General features: G+C 36.0%; 1 protein-coding gene across 9 annotated transcripts in view; it reads left to right on the top strand.

Moving 5' to 3' along the window:
- Window positions 1-17936, top strand: part of NBEAL1 (neurobeachin like 1) — a 151048-nt gene that overhangs the window by 25080 nt on the left and 108032 nt on the right. For all 9 annotated transcript variants that reach the window (XM_043910343.1, XM_043910340.1, XM_043910344.1 and 6 more), the window contains 4 exons: window positions 1615-1776; window positions 12375-12456; window positions 13009-13136; window positions 17784-17866. In XM_043910343.1, the coding sequence (XP_043766278.1) occupies window positions 1615-1776; window positions 12375-12456; window positions 13009-13136; window positions 17784-17866 (455 nt within the window). The remainder of the gene's footprint in view (window positions 1-1614; window positions 1777-12374; window positions 12457-13008; window positions 13137-17783; window positions 17867-17936) is intronic.

Here is a 17936-nt window from a genome sequence, read left to right as displayed (position 1 = left end):
AATTACTTTACAGTATTCTAGTGGTTTTTGCCATACATTGACATGAATCAGCCATGGATTTACATGTGTTCCCCATCCCGATCCCCCCTCCCTCCTCCCTCCCCATCCCATCCCTCTGGGTCTTCCCAGTGCACCAGCCCTGAGCACTTGTCTCATGCATCCAACCTGGGCTGGTGATCTGTTTCACACTTGATAATATACATGTTTCGATGCTGTTCTCTCAGATCATCCCACCCTCGCCTTCTCCCATAGAGTTCAAAAGTCTGTTCTATACATCTGTGTCTCTTTTTCTGTCTTGCATATAGGGTTATCGTTAACCATCTTTCTAAATTCCATATATATGCATTAGTATACTGTATTGGTGTAAAACGAAACATATTTTATAACATAGTTGTAGAATTAGGCAACCTTGGTAGTCTGCTTTGTGACTTGTATTTATTTTATAAAACTTTAATTTATGTTGTAGGGTGGTTTAGGAAGAGGCTAATATTTATCATGTGTGTTTATATGACTACTGCTGAGGTGCTTCAGGTTTTTCTATCTACAATGAATGCCTTTTACTTAATGTAAAAATAGTACTAATACTTCATGTTAAGCATTATCTGAAAAAGAGACCATTATAAAGTCTAATTCTCATTTAATCATGTAAGTTCTTCACAGTGCTTCTTTATGATTTGAGCATTTTCCTAATAGAGATAGGAAAATTAGTATAGTGACATATGAAAAGATTCTTAGGCTTTAGAAATGTGTATTTAAAATGCATTACATTTTTAGAGTGCTTCACCTATTTTGAAGTGGAAAATGCACATTGACTACTTGGTTTCAGAGCCTAGTGAAATAGGGCAGATACCTGATATTACAGTTTCATAGATTAGGGAACTTCAGAGATTAGATTAAATGAATATGTTATGTTACAGAGGTGGAATTTAGCATTCAGGCCTCTGACACTGAATCTAGGGGATTTTAATGTGAGAGGCACATGCAAGGAGTCACTTAATATCTGGTGTTGGTTTTTGCCCTGTAGAATCAAATAGTTTTACACAGAAACCACTTGTCACAAAATATTGATATATTACTTTAAAAGAGTCTTCTGTTGATGTTTGTGTTTGGAGTTCTACATTCATCTCTTTCTCCTTTCCTTTTGCGAGTTATCTTCTCTCCCTCTTCTAATCAGATGGCTTAGGGAGCCTATAGGTAGGTGAATGTTGTTTATTTAGTGAAGCAGTTAACAGATATTAAACTAGTTATAGGTACTTCTTTTTTATTTGCTAGTTACTGTTTCTTTTAGAATTGGTATGGATACATATTTTATTTCTAAGTAATAGAAGGTGAACTAATATATATTTTAAGTATATTCTTTAAAAGTAGCACAGTTGAGAATACTAAATAGCATCTTTTTCTCTCTTTTCAGTAAGCCTCCTCTGAAGTGTTACTAATCACTCTGCTCTAATAATCTTTTAAAATATCACTAATCATTTGGTGTTACCTTGCAGAGAGGAGGCACAGAATATGTGATCTAGAGGATTTGAACTGAAAATGTAGTTCCTTTAAAGTGACAGAGATTTTCATCCTGTATTTAAACACACTTCTTATTTTGTTCCGTTTCTATTGTAGGGTGGATGATATGCCTCCCGGAATATCTCTGCTTCCTGATAATATTCTGCAGGTTCTGAGGATCCAGCTTCTACAGTGTGTTCAGAAAATGGCTGATGGATTAGAGGAAGAACAGCAAGCCTTGTCAGTTTTGCTTGTCAAGTTCTTCATTATTCTTTGCAGGTATCTGGTGCAAATAAACTAGTTACCTGTTTTAAATAATCAGTAGCAAACTAATAATGCATTTATTGGTTATTAATGATGTTTGTTGTTCATGTGGCTAATAGCAAACTAATAATGCATTTATTGGTTATTAATGATGTTTGTTGTTCATGTGGAGCTTTTAAGGATGAGTGCAGCTTTTGAAGTAGGCTTGTAGTTTGTTATTATATTGGAAAGCGTTTTAGTATACCTATGTAGAAAGATTCAGCCAAGATAAAAGACTAACTGCTTTAGAGTTAAGACAATGACAAGAGTAGTTACTTAAGAATTTATTGCACTAGTATTTTCTCTATGGTCCTCACCTGTAAACATGTACATACACATTTTTATACTGTGCATTGCCATTTGCAAAATGTGCTTTCATAGTCTTTCATTTTATAATTTAACCAAAGAAAGTATAATTATTCCATAGCTTATATTTCCAGATTTATAGATGATTGGGTCTATGCTACTTAAATTTGGTGTGTGTAATATCAATTGGAAAGGTTACTAGAAATGCAGAGTTTGAGCCTTATGTATGGAAATTTGGATCTAAAAGAACTCATGCATTTTGATTTTTCACATATTCCATGTTAATCTGCATATAAAAATTTGAGAGCCATTGGGTTAGGAACATCATATGCTTCTTAAAATCTGTCTTCTTGTTCTTAGAGGAAAAACTTTTAGTCTTTTACCAGTAGTCTGATATTTGCTCTGAAATTATATATGCTGCTGCTGCTGCTAAGTTACTTCAGTAGTGTCCAACTCTGTGCGACCCCATAGAAGGCAGCCCACCAGGCTCACCCATCCCTGGGATTCTCCAGGCAAGAACACTGGAGTGGTTTGCTGTTTCCTTCTCCAATGCATGAAAGTGAAGCCGCTCAGTCGTGTCCGACTCTTAGCGACCCCATGGACTGCGGCCTACCAGGCTGCTCTGTCCATGGGATTTTCCAGGCAAGAGTACTGGAGTGGGGTGCCATTGCCTTCTCTGGAAATTATATATAGATTTTATTAAATTGAGACAGTTTCTTTCTATTCCGAATTTGCTGAGTGTTGTTCTCAGGAAAGATTGTTGAATTTTCTCAAATGCTTTTTGTGCAGTTAAAATGCTTTTTAATTGAGATGATCATGTGGATTTTTTTCCCTTTATTCTGTTGATGAAGCGTATTACATTGGTCAGGTTTCATAGGTTGAACCATCCTTGCATTCCAGGAATGAATGCCACTTAGTCATGGTATGTAATCCTTTTAATATGCTGTTGAATTCTCTTTACTGGCATTTTGTTGAAGATCTCTGCATTAATGTTTATAAGGATTTTGGTCTGTAGTTTTCTTATAATCTCTTGTCTGATTTGGTATCAGGGTAATACTGGTATCATATAATGATTTATAAAGTGTTTTTTCTTCACTTCTTGGAAAGACATGAGAAGGATTAGCATCAGTTCTTCTTTAAATGTTTTGTAGAATTTGCCAGCGAAAACATCAGGTCTAGGGCTGCTTTGTTGAGAGAGTTTTGATTGCTGATTCAGTATCCTTATTAGTTGAAGATCTGTTCAGATTATTTATTTCATCATGGTTTAGTCTTAGGAGATTTTGTGTTTCTAGGAATTTGTCCATTTCATCTATGTTATTAAATCTGTTGTACAGTTCTTCATAATACTGTAATAAATCTTTTTATTTCTTTGTAATCAGTACTATATATCTTTTTATATATTTCTTTATTTCTTTCTAATCAGTCGTGTCTGACTCTTTGTGACCCCATGGACTGTAGCCCACCAGACTCCTCCATCCATGGAATTTTCTAGGCAGGAGTACTGGAGTGGGTTGCCATTTCCTTCTCCAGGGGATCTTAATGAACCAGGGATCGAACCCGGGCCTCCCGCATTGTGGGCAGACACTTTACCATCTGAGCCACCAGGGAATCCCAATTGGAAAAGGGAATGGCAAACCACTTCAATATTCCTGCCTTGAGAACCCCATGAACAGTATGAAAAGGCAAAAAGATAGGACACTGAAAGATGAACTCCCCAGGTTGGTAGGTGCCCAATATGCTACTGGAGATCAGTGGAGATATAACTCCAGAAAGAATGAAGAGATGGAGCCAAAGCAAAAAGAACACCCAGTTGTGGATGTGACTGGTGATGGAAGCAAGGTCCGATGCTGTAAAGAGCAATATTTCATAGGAACCTGGAATGTTAGGTACATGAATCAAGGCAAATTGGAAGTGACCAAATAGGAGATGGCAAGAGTGAATGTTGACATTCCAGGAATCAGCAAACTAAAATGGACTGGAATGGGTGAATTTAACTCAGATGATCATTATATCTACTACTGTGGGCAAGAATCCCTTAGAAGAAATGGAGTAGCCCTCATAGTCAACAAAAGAGTCCGAAGTGCAGTACTTGGATGCAATCTCAAAAATGACGGAATGATCTCTGTTCATTTCCAAGGGAAAGCATTCAATATCACGGAAATCCAAGTCTATGCCACGGCCAGTAATGCTGAAGAAGCTGAAGTTGAATGGTTCTATGAAGACCTATAAAACCTTCTAGAATTAACACCCAAAAATGATGTCCTTTTCATTATAGGGGACTGGAATGCAAAAGTAGGAAGTCAAGAAACACCTGGAGTAACAGGCAAATTTGACTTTGGAGTACAGAATGAAGCAGGGCAAAGGCTAATAGAGTTCTTCCAAGAGAACGCACTGGTCATAGCAAACATCCACTTCCAACAACACAAAAGAAGACTCTACACATGGACATCACTAGATGGTCAACACCGAAATCAGATTGATTATATTCTTTGCAGCCAAAGATGGAGAAGCTCTATACAGTCAGCAAAAACAAGACCGGGAGCTGACTGTGGCTCAGATCATGAACTCCTTATTGCCAAATTCAGACTGAAATTGAAGAAAGTAGGGAAAACCACTAGACCATTCAGGTATGACCTAAATCAAATTCCTTATGATTATACAGTGAAAGTGAGAAATAGATTTAAGGGATTAGATCTGATAGACAGAGTGCCTGATGAACTATGGATGGAGGTTCATGACATTGTACAGGAGACAGGGAGCAAGACCATCCCCAAGAAAAAGAAATGCAAAAAAGCAAAATGGTTGTCTGAGGAGGCCTTACAAATAGCTGTGAAAAGAAGAGAAGCCAAAAGCAAAGGAGAAAAGGAAAGATATTCCCAGTTGAACGCAGAGTTCCAAAGAATAGCAAGGGGAGATAAGAAAGCCTTTCTCAACGATCAGTGCAAAGAAATAGAGGAAAACAATAGAATGGGAAAGACTAGAGATCTCTTCAAGAAAATTAGAGATACCAAGGGAACATTTCATGCAAAGATGGGCTCAAGGACAGAAATGGTATTGACCTAACAGAAGCAGAAGATATTAAGAAGAGGTAGCAAGAATACACAGAAAAACTGTATAAAAAAGATCTTCACGACCCAAATAATCATGATGGTGGGATCACTCACCTAGAGCTAGACATTCTGGAATGTGAAGTCAAGTGGGCCTTAGGAAACATCACTATGAACAAAGCTAGTAGCAGGGATGGAATTCCAGTTGAGCTATTTCAAATCCTGAAAGATGATGCTGTGAAAGTGCTGCACTCAATATGCCAGCAACTTTGGAAAACTCAGCAGTGGCCACAGGACTGGAAAAGGTCAGTTTTCATTCCAATCCCTAAGAAAGGCCATGCCAAAGAATGCTCAAACTAGCACACAATTGCACTCATCTCACCCGCTATTGAAGTAATGCTCAAAATTCTCCAAGCCAGGCTTCAATAATACATGAACCATGAGCTTCCAGACATTCAAGCTGGTTTTAGAAAAGGCAGAGGAACCAGACATCAAATTGCCAACATCCGCTGGATCATCGAAAAAGCAAGAGAGTTCCAGAAAAACATCTATTTCTGCTTTATTGACTATGCCAAAGCCTTTGACTGTGTGGATCACAATAAACTGTGGAAAATTCTGAAAGAGATGGGAATACCAGACCACCTGACCTGCCTCTTGAGAAATCTGAATGCAGGTCAGGAAGCAACAGTTAGAACTGGACATGGAACAACAGACTGGTTCCAAATAGGAAAAGGAATAAGTCAAGGCTGTATATTGTCACCGTGCTTGTTTAACTTATATGCAGAGTGCATCAGGAGAAACGCTGGGCTGGAGGAAGCACAAGCTGGAATCAAGATTGCCGGGAGAAATATCAATAACCTCATATATACAGATGACACCACCCTTATGGCAGAAAGTGATGAAGAGCTAAAGAGCCTCTTGATGAAAGTTAAAGAGGAGAATGAAAAAGGTGGCTTAAAGCTCAACATTTAGAAAGCAAATATCATGGCATCTGGTCCCATCACTTCATGGCAAATAGGTGCAGAAACAGTGGCTGACTTTATTTTTTTTGGGCTCCAAAATCACTGCAGATGGAAGAAAAGTTTTGACCAACTTAGCGTATTAAAAAGCAGAGACTTTACTTTGTCAATAAAGGTCTGACTAGTCAAGGCTACGGTTTTTCCAGTAGTCATGTATGGATGTGAGAGTTGGACTGTAAAGAAAGCTGAGCACTGAAGAATTGATGCTTTTGAACTGTTGTGTTGGCGAAGACTATTGATAGTACCTGGGACAGCAGGGAGATCCAACCAGTCCATCCTAAAAGAAATCAGTCCTGAATGTTCATTGGAAGGACTGATGTTGAAGCTGAAACTCCAATACTTTGGCCACCTGATGAGAAGAGCTGACTCATTTGAAAAGACCCTGATGCTGGGAAAGATTGAAGGCAAGAGAAGAAGGGGATGACAGAGGATGAGATGGTTGAATGGTGATGAGTCCATCACTGACTCAGTGGACATGAGTTTGAGTAAACTCTGGGAGGTGATGATGGACACGGATGCCTGGTATGCTGTAGTTCATGGGGTCGCAAAGAGTCAGACACTGCTGAGTGACTGAATTAAACTGAACAGAATCAGTAGTAATGTCCATACTTTCATTTCATAATCTGTCTTCTTTTTTTTTTTGTCTGTCTTTCTAAAGATTTGTTAATTTTGTTTATATCTTCAAAGAACTAATTTTTTGTTTCATGAATTTTCTCTGTTTTTAAAAATTTTTTTGCCTCTGCTCTGATCTTTATTATTTCCTTCTTTCTGCTAACTTTGGGTTTAGTTTGTTATTTCTTCTTGATTCCTGAACTTAGGCAATTGAGTACTTGGTTTCTTTTCTTTAATGTAAGCACTTATACCTGTAACATTTTCTCTTTGCACCACTTTCACTACCTCTCATAGGTTTTCATAAGTCATATTTTTCTTTTCATTTATCTCAAGTATTTTCTAATTTCCCTCTTGATTTCTTCTTCGATTCATTGATTGTTTAAAAAAGTCTTCTGGTTAATTTCCACAGTTTTGAGAATTTTTCAGTTTTCATTTTGATTTTAGCTTCATCCTGTTGTGGTTAGAGAAGATGCTTTGTATGATATCTGCCATTTTAAATCTGTTGAGACTTAATTTGTAACCTAACATAGTGTCTATCCTGTAAAATGTTCCAAGTGCACTTGTGAAGAATGTTCTATTGTTATTAGCTAGAGTGATCTGTGTATGTTTCTTAGATCTGTGGCTTACTGTGTTGATTAAGTCCTCTGTTTCTTTACTTATCTTGTGTCTAGTTGGTTTTATTCATTATTGTGGAGGAGATATTGAATTCTCCAGCTATTATGGGAGAACTATATTTCTCTCTTCAGTTCTGTCAGTATTTGCTTCATATATTTTGATGACCTGTCATTAGATATCTAAATATTTATAATTGTTATATCTTCTTGCTCGTATTATACCTTTGTTATATTGCCTTGCCTGCATGCTACGTTGTGTCTGACTCTTTGTGACTCTCTGGACGGTCCCCACCACGCTCCTCTGTCCATAACGTTTTCCAGGCAGGAATACTGGAGCAGGTTGCCATTTCCTTTTCCAGGAAATCTTCCCGATTCAGGGATCAAACCCACGTCTCCTGTGTTTCCTGCATTGCAGGAGGATTCTTTACTCACTGAGCCATCAGGGAAGCCCCTTGTTATATATATAATGTTATATATACCTTTCTTATATTATATTATGCTTTTTAAAGCATATAATGTCCTTGTCTCTGTAACCTTTTTTGACTTAAAGCGTGTTGCATCTGATATTCATATGTCGATCTCTACTCTCTTGGGGTTGTTCTTTGCATGGAGTATCTTTTTCTCTGCTTTCACTTTCAACCTGTTTGTTTCCTTGGACCTCAAGTAGATAATATATAGTTGGATCATGAGTTTGTGTCAATTCTGCCAATCTCTGTCTTTGACTGGAAACTTTAATCCACTTACATTGAAAGTAACATTTCTGTTAATGTGCTATTTGTTTACTTTATGCCTTAAAAACAAGATTTGGGCCTCGTTTCTTAAATTACTGCCTTCCTTGTGTTTAACTGACATTTTCTATGAAATGTTTAAATTCCTTTGTCATATTCTATTCTATATTCAATTCAGTTGCTCAGTCGTGTCCGACTCTTTGCAGCTCCATGAACCACAGCATGCCGGGCCTCCCTGTCCATCACCAACTCCCGTAGTCCACCCAAACTCATGCCCATTGAGTCGGTGATGCCATCCAACCATCTCATCCTCTGTCGTCCCCTTCTCCTCCTGCCACCAATCCCTCCCAGCATCAGGGTCTTTTCAAATGAGTTAGCTCTTCCCATCAGGTGGCCAAAATATTGGAGTTTCAGCTTCAACATCAGTCCTAACCAATAAACACCCAGGACTGATCTCCTTTAGGATGGACCAGTTGGATCTCCTTGCAGTCCAAGGGACTCTCAGGAGTCTTCTCCAACACCATAGTTCAAAAGCATCAATTCTTTGGCACTCAGCTTTCTTTATAGTCCAACTCTCACATCCATACTTGACTACTGGAAAAACCATAACCTTGACTAGATGGACCTTTGTTGACAAAGTAATGTCTCTGCTTTTTAATATGCTGTCTAGGTTGGTCATAACTTTCCTTCCAGGGAGTAAGCATCTTTTAATTTCATGGCTGCAATCACCATCTACAGTGATTTTGGAGCCCAGAAAAATAAAGTCAGCCACTGTTTCCCCATCTATTTGCCATGAAGTGATGGGACCAGATACCATGATCTTAGTTTTCTGAATGTTGAGCTTTAAGCCAACTTTTTCACTTTCCTTTTTAACTTTCATCAAGAGGCTCTTTAATTCTTCTTCATTTTCTGCCAGACGGGTGGTGTCATCTGCATATCTGAGGTTATTTATATTTCTCCCGGCATATTCAATAGATATTTTCTTTTTGATCACCGTTGGTATTATATTTAACACCCTAAAGTTTTCACACTCTAATTTGAATTTATACCACTGTAACGTCAATAACATACAGAAACTCTGCTCCTTTATGGCTCTCTCCCTACTCCTTTTCATTTTGGTATCATAAAACTACGTTACACATTGTTTGCCCCAAGGCATAAGCTAATAATTATTTTAAATGTGTTAGTCTTGTAAATTATATAAAAATAAGATTTGGAATTACAAGCAAAAGTTACAGTAATACTAGTTTTTACATGAACAGTTTTTTTTTCCTTTAAATATGATCTCTTAAAATATATAAAAACAAAGAATGCAATTACAAATCATTGTTACAATAGTACTCTCTTTTATAATTGCCCACATATTTACCTTCATTGAGATCTTTATTTTTTCATACAATGTTGAGTTGCTGTATAGTGTCCTTAATTTTCACCTTGCAGGACACTGTTGAATGTTTTGCATGGTCGACCTATTTGGCACAGACTTTTTGTTTTCTAGAAATGTCTTTGTTTCTCCCTCACTTTTGAAGCAGTTTCCCAGATGTTGGATTGTTGGTTGATAGTTTTTTCTTTTAGCATTTTGAGTATATTCTCTCACTGTCTTCTGGCCTAAGTTTGTTTTTAGAAATCTGCTGATAATTGTATTGAGGATATCTTATATGTGATGAATTACTTCTTTCTTCCTGCTTTAAAGATTCTCTCTATTTTGAGAGAAATAGTCTTTTGAGAGTTTGATTATAACTTTGTGTGTCTCAGTACGGGTGTCTGTGAGTTCACCTTATTTGGAGTTTATTAAGCTTCTTGGCTGTTTATTTTCATGTCTTTCATCAAATTGGGAATGTTTTCACCCATTATTTCTTCAGGTATTCTCTGTTCCCCCTTTTCTTTCTCTTCTTTTTCTGGGACGCAAATATTTTTGTTTCTGTTATCTAGACTTGTTAATTTCCACTGTGCTGTCTTCACGTTCCGTGATTCTTTCTTCTGCCTTTTCAAATCTGCTCTTGGATTCCTCAAGTGCATTTTTCATTGTAGTGATTGTACTTTTCAGCACCAGAATTTCTTTTGGCTTCTTTTTAGTTTTTTAAATCTCTTTATCAATATTTCCATTTGTTTACCCATTAATTTCTTGACTTTCTCCACGCCTACCTTAAATACTTCGAGTGTCTTAAAGACAGTTAATTGAAGTTTTTGTCCAATAAGTCTTTTTCAGGGAGTTTCTGTTGATTTCTTTTTTTCTTTTGACTGGGCCGTAGTTCCCTAGTTCTTTGTATACCTTCTGATTTTTCTTTTTAATTGAATGCAAGACATTGAATCTAATAACGTAATGCTGAATATCAGATTTACCTCTTTTCCAGTGGTTTACTGCTTTTTGTTGTTACTTTTGTTTATTGCTTTTATAATATTTTTTATTACAGATTGTCTTTGTGGTGAGAATCAACCTGAGTTGTAAACCTGAGGTTTGCTCAAATCTATTATGATTTTCCCTCAGCATGTGTGGTCACTCTCTGATTTTCCCCATTTATGCCATCATTTTTGAATGTCCTAGTCTTTAATATCTGTCTCCCAAAAGGGGAAAAAAATAAAAAGATGAAGGTGAAAAGGGATATGACCCATTAAGTCGCCTGGAAATTACGTTGCCCAGAAAGGGAAGGGTAATAACTGTGGGGGTAGGTGCAATAGCAATGGCTGCCTCTCTGTTTCCCTGCACCTTTATAATCAGACGCAGCAGTCGGTGATCAGAGCACAGATCTCCAATATTTGGAGGACAGGGTCCTTTTTGCCCATAATGGTTCCTGTGAGCTTGCTTCCAGGCAGCTTCTGGAACATATGCACAGCTGTTTACCACATGGCTGGGGTGGGGATTGGTAGCTGCTGCTGAGCTAATAGCCGAAATTTAAATTAATGTCCATAATTTAGGACATTAGTTGCAATTTACCATCCAAATCTTCATCTGGAAGTTGCCAGCCTTCATTAGAGGCTCAAGGTTTCCAAAATACTTACATCAAACTGATTTTGACAGTGGAAGTGTTTCTAGGTGGAGAAGACAGATTCCTCATGCTTCCTACTTGGCTGTCTTCCCAGAATCCTCCACAGGGGCTTTGAATGTTACCTCTGCCTTTTACTCTCTGCTTTCTCAAAGATGTCCTGACATTCTGACTTCTTAAGAAGTCTATTAGTTCAGTTAATTTTTCCTGTTCTTTTAGTGTCTACTGGATTTTAAGATACAGAGTATTTTTCAAGGTCCCAATGTCTCAGAACTTAATAGATTTTTTTTGTCTTTATAGAATTTTTTTTAAATACATAAAGAAAAAGACTGATGATGTTAGATAGAGTACACTTTAGCATTTTATGTGTCATGAAAAAAAAAGTGCAAGTAATAGTTGCTCAGTTGTCTCTGACTCTTTGCGACCCTGTGGACTGTAGCTCACCAGGCTCCTCTGACCATGGAATTCTCCAGGCAAGAATACTGGAGTGGGTAGCCATTCCCTTGTCCAGCGGCTCTTCCCGACTCAGGGATTGAACCTGGGTCTCCTGCATTGCAGGTGGATTCTTTACCATCTGAGCCACCAGGGAAGCCCCTTTATGTGCTATCCCTCAATCTTGTTAAAATGAAACAAAAATGAGGGTCAGATTTTAACTAAATGCCATGCCCTTGTTAATCGATTGCTTTACGCAAGGCGCGTACTCTACCCTCTTGGAGTATATATAGATATCCACCCTTCCCTCAGGGTTTTTAATACAGTTGAAGAGATATATTATGTGTCTAAAAGGGGAACCCAATTTCAGAAAGCCAGATGATAACTGTAAAACTACACAAAATGTCTTATAAAGGCAATGATATGTAAAAAATACCAAGCTAGAACCTACAGAAGAAAATAGCAACAAACCTGGAAAGAAATAATCCACAATGTATGTATTTGCTAATGTTTAAGTTGTAAGAACACTAATGACTTTTACTCTTTCTACTTTGTGATATTTTCCAATTTTTCACAATAAACAAGTGCTAATTAACATGTATTTCTTATTCTCTGTTTATAGTAGTTAGATAGTGATTGAGGTGTGTTTTGCATTCTCAGTGGGAAAGCAATTATATAATCAAATTGATTTTCAGTTTTAATTAATGTTATTTGTACTTCATTTGCCAACAAGTGTTCTGAAAATCAGTCTGAATACATGAGAATGCATTTTTCTCACCATTCATATGGAATAAATATATGGCTGGTTTTTTTTTTTTTTTTTTTTTCACAGAAATCTATCTAATGTAGAAGAAATTGGGACCTGCTCATATATCAACCATGTTATCACTATGACAACACTCTATATTCAGCAAGTAGGTGTTAATATATTCCTTTTTGTTGCTTTACTGAGTGTAATTAGTTTTTACTTTTTAAAATTTAGTAAAGTTAAGTGTTTTCAGAGGAGATATTAGAGAAGATCATTGAATTATCATTGGGCACATCATTGCAGGCATCTTATGCATATTATCTAAAAGTAGAAAAACAGTTATTAATACATTTTGTTATTTTAATTTAAAAATTGAAGCATTTTATAAATGCCTTTTTAAAATGGCACAGTTTGTCATTTTATGTTTTTATTATTTAATCATCTTCATTTTTTGAAAAATGTTTGGCTGTCAGTTTGAAACCTTTCCTAGGAAATATTTAAAATGAGTGGTTACATCTAGTCCATATGATTAACTGACCTTCTGCAGATTCAAGTGGAACTTAGGCTTATTTGAGTAAAAATTATTTGTTATTATTAGATGAATGAAACACATAAATATCTTAATGATATTGCACAGTATGTCATATGGCTTAATATATTTTTTTTTTTTTTGGCTTAATATTTTTAAGTGCATATAATTTTATGTTTAAATTCTCAGTTAAAAAGCAAAAAAAAAGAGAAGGAATTGGCAGATCAGACATCTATTGAAGAATTTGTGATCCATGCATTGGCATTTTGTGAAAGTTTATATGACCCATATCGGAATTGGAGGCAACGAATTTCAGGGTATGTCTTATAAATTATGGTGTTCATTTGCACACTTAAATGTCCTAGTGAATGTAATTCTTCAAAGCAGGTCTCATTCTCTATGAAAGCAACTGGTAAGTTGTGTTTGAGGCTCCATCTCTATCTCTGAAATAGAGAGGTACATTGGAGGTAATGAATTAGTGATAAATGCCACTTCTGGATAATTAATTTACTCTGATCTTTTATTTTGTAATGCAATTTAATGCTAATAATCTGATGGTAAAAAATCTCAGAGCACAGTAGCATCAAGTAGAGTGCACATATTTTTCAAGGAAATTTCTCTTTTTATAAAAGTGTATTTCATAATTTGTAAATGAATTTTAATAATGTTTTATGTATTAAAAATTGTGAACCTTGTGTCAGCCAAGGTCTAGTTAGGAAAACAGAAACCAGTGCTTTAAAAGAGAGAATATAGTAAAAGGAAAATTTTAAGTAGGTATTAGAGGATTCAGAAAGCAAAAGGGGGACACTGGTGTAATACAGAAATAGTGGCTTCAGGAAGCAGCTGCTTCCCTGGGGCTGTGGGAACAAAGGGAAGAGCTTGGAGTTATCAGAAACTAGGAGTTTCAGAGAAGGGGTCCTGCAGTCCTGGGTATGAGATTTCTGAGGAAAGAGACCTAGGCCAGTGCTGATATCACGAGCAGCCATGAAGAGGCTGGTTCTGGGATCGCCAAAAATGAGCTGAAAACAGAAGCTAACTGTGAATGCCATAGTTAAGAACTGTTGGCTGGTGAAAAAAAAAAAACCAATAAAGAATCATTCCCCTTTTCAACCATTCAGTCTTCCAGTCTCCATTTAGTACCAAGTGTTGATGAAACCAAGACTGGGGTACCTGGAGAAAAAGAAATATGGTTTGTAGAATGCCTGTCACAGCATCACAAAGCATATGAAATGTAGAATGATGGATTGGTAGCTTAGCAACAAAGGCAAGATTACCAGTACACAGCTCAAAGAGTACAAAAAACTCAGATGGCTTTCTTACCTGTGGGAAAAGAATAGGTGCATTGTCACCTACAGTCAGATCTCTTTTTTCAGTCTCCCTGTCTGCTGTACTTTCAATCTGAAGATTTTTTATTTTCAATGTAATTTGTCTTATTTATAAGCAATTCCTACTTCCTACAACATTTCGTTTCTAGAATGTTTTGATTTTTTTAAAATAGGATTTTCCAGGTTTCCAGAGTATGATACCCTCACTTTGAATAGCCACCATTGAATAGTGGTTAAGAATCAATAACTGAGAGAACATGTATATAGACTATGTGGTAGTTCTTTGTATGTTCTATATAGTAATATTTTATTGAAATAACACATCTTTTAGGTAAAGCAAGAAGTGTCTAATAGAAATAATAGGAACAAATACTCCAGCCATTAAATATAACTGGCTTCCCAGGTAACTCAGTGATAAAGAATCCACCAGCCAATTCAGGAGACGCAAGAGACACTGATTTGATCCCCTGGGTCAGGGAGATCCCCTGGAAGAGGAAATGACAACTCACTCTGGGATTCTTGCCTGGAAAATTCCATGGACAGAGGAGCCTGGCAGGCTTAGTTTATGGGGTTGCAGAGTCAGAAATGACTGAATGATTGATCACCACCATTAAATATAACGATCCTATCCACTTATAATACATTTGCTTTCCTTTATATGTTGAAAGAAGTTGTCTTTAATCATAAACCATTGGAGGAAGAAAGGAATTCTTAAGTCCGTACCAGTGCCTGATTGATAAAGATTGGGAGAGAGAGAAAAATAAGGGAGTAGAGAAGGCTCTTGCTTCCATTAGGTCAAATGACAATTAGTAATGTACAGGGGATGCTGATGTTTGAAAAGAATCAACATTTTGGAAACATTATAGGAAAGTTAGGAATCCAAATCTATGGAGAGAGTTTGGTAAGGAACATGGGTTTTGCATAATTTCAAAATGTTTCTCTACAGATTACTTTATTGTTGCAAAGGAAAAATTAGTAATTATTTTGTATAGTACTGGATAGTGCATTGACTGGATGATCAAAATTAACATCATCATTGAGAAACAGGTGGACACCCTGTGCCTACAACTGTGATACTCTAAGAAGGATCCATTGTTGCTTGTATAATATTCCACCTAAGAATGCATAATCTGAATCTTAATTGTATGGAAACATCAAGCAAACTCCAAAGGGAGAACATTTTAGTGACTAAAAGGAAGAGTTAGGAGACAGCATTCTTTAAAAGTGTCATAGAGAAAAGCTGTGGAAATGTTTCAGATTAAAGAAGGTAAAAGAGATGTGCCTGCCAAATGCAGTGCCTGACCCTGGATAGGAAACTGTACTTAGGGACGAGAAGGTGGGAATGCTATAGGACACTGTTAGGTCAGTTGACATATTGGATTATAATAGTAGTTTCAATAAATGTATTACATTAATGGTAAGTATATTGAAATTTATAACAGTATTGTAATATTATATATGACAGTATCCCTATTCCTAGGAATTATTCACTATCAAGTATTTAGAGGTAAAAGGCCATAATATTCATAATTTCCCTTAAATGTTCTGAAAAATTATAGGTCTCAGTATGTGTATATATAAATATATGTACACACATATATAAATAGATGTGCATATATATTTTAGGGGAAGAATAAGCAAATTATAAAGCCTTTAGGATAAAATTTTAAACAATGAACCTGAGTAAGTGCTACTTGAAGTTCTTTATACTACTTTTATTCTGGCAGCTTTTGCCAGAGCTTGAATTTTTCCAGATAAAAAATTTAAAAATTGAGAAAAAAAAGTTATGTTCTAGGTATGATGCGAACACAGAAAAAAGCACAGAAAAATTGACCAGGAGACATAAACTTTAGAAAACTGAGATGCAAACAAACATTTTGCATCCCTCTCAGCAACCTGTTGATATGTATTAGCATCAGCTAGGTGCTAAATGCTTGGCCAGATACCAGTTAATAATGGAGCACCCAAATATATTGTGTTTTAAAAATGGTACCTTTTTAGCTGTTCTGTTTCAACCTATTGAAAGCATGCAGTGCAGATTACTTATACTTTGATATCTGTGTTATGGTATAATTGTTTTCTCCTTTTTTAATTCAGCTTGTTAAATTTTACCACAACTATAATGGAAATTATTTATGTTCGTATGTCACATCTAATACAGGGCCTTTAGAATGAGTCATTAATCACAAATAACAAGAATATATTTTTAGGGTGTTAATCAAATGAGAATCTTTATTGTTGTTTGCAGTATAGGATCTTTGGATAGAATATATATTCTATTAGTTAACGTCATAATTTATAATAAATGTACAAAATGTAAATAATCTTATGGAAAAGCCTAACTGAAGCTAAATCAGATTTCATCCTTTTAAAATTAATTTTTTTACAACGACTGATTTTTTATTTTTTTTACAGTATGGCTCAGTTTTTTATTTGAAACTGGTAATATTTGTATTGTTTAAAGACATACACAAAAAAACCTTGGTAAGGTCTTAATTAAACAGGAAGATCCAGTGATGTTCTAAGATGTTATGTTTGTAAATACAGAAGTATGATAATTCCTAAGCCCTCTGGACAATGGAAATAGGCATAGATTTGGAAAACAGTGTAGTAACAAATGGTGTCTGATATGATTTCTAGTGAATCTTGATATTAGATCTGAATCTTAGAACTTTTCAGTTGATCAGTACTGAGTCCTATCCTGTTTGTCTTAGTCTATGATCAATTGGCTTTTCTTTCCTTAGAGTTATAAGGAAAATAATTTCAATAACATAATAGAGTATTGTTCAGATTGTTAGGAAGGCAGCTTAATGGAGTGCTTTATCAGTAATTCATATTTAAGTATATGGAATTTCTATGTGGTTGTCCTCCAAATATTTTCTGTTTTTGTTGGCTCTAGCAGTGTTAAAAGCTTGCTCAGGGAATGAGAAAAGTATATATATATTTCTAATTTTTCAACAAGCCACCAGTTGCTGATGGATCATCATAAAGTAACCTTTGTTCCCTAAACCTCACACCCACCATGCCCATCTAAGATACACTCATTTTGTATTGAATTGAAATGTTCTTGCTAAAAGCACATGCTGTTTGTGTTGGCCTTACTGAAGTCAGTAGAAATATTTCAGCCATCAAAACTACTGGAATTGTGATTAAACACAAAAGTAATTCCAGCCCTCTAGATTAGTATCCTTCATTGTGGAGGAAGCCAGTAGTATGAAGTCTGTGTGTCCAGATAAAGTTTCAGAAAGTGGCACAAAATAGCTTGATTTTAGTCGTGCTGTATAAGCCACTGCCTTAGGTGCCACATTAGCAGCACTATTGACTAAATTCTTTTACAGATTGGAAATTTTAAAAGGCTAGTTCCTTTTTCTATTTCCAGTTGTTACGAGACTTAATGTGGCCGCTATGTTTCACCATTAACTGTTGTAAATTATTTTGCACAATTCAGAAGAAAAAATCCTTTCAGTTGGTGAGCATTTAAATTATTGGCTAGACTCCCCTTTCAAGATTGTTCCAATTCTGGTGGTGTATTTTTAATATACAAATGAAAAGCAAAATATTGTTTATCATTGTTTTTGTAATTGTGCCTTTTCTGTTTGCCCATGTTGTAATTTGGGATTAACTTCTTTTTAATGGTAGACGAATCCTTACTACTGTGGAAAAGAGCAGACAGAAATATAAACCAGCTTCTCTCACAGTGGAGTTCGTCCCTTTCTTTTATCGTAAGTAACAGCTCTAATTTCTCTTGCTTTGATTCTGATGTTACTCTGATTATTCCTTATTCTTATTCTG

Source organism: Cervus elaphus, chromosome 8, assembly GCF_910594005.1.
Source record: "Cervus elaphus chromosome 8, mCerEla1.1, whole genome shotgun sequence".
In the NCBI taxonomy this organism is placed as follows: domain Eukaryota; kingdom Metazoa; phylum Chordata; class Mammalia; order Artiodactyla; family Cervidae; genus Cervus; species Cervus elaphus.
Note: the sequence above shows the minus strand (reverse complement) of the source record. Positions and strands in the feature narration are given on the sequence as shown.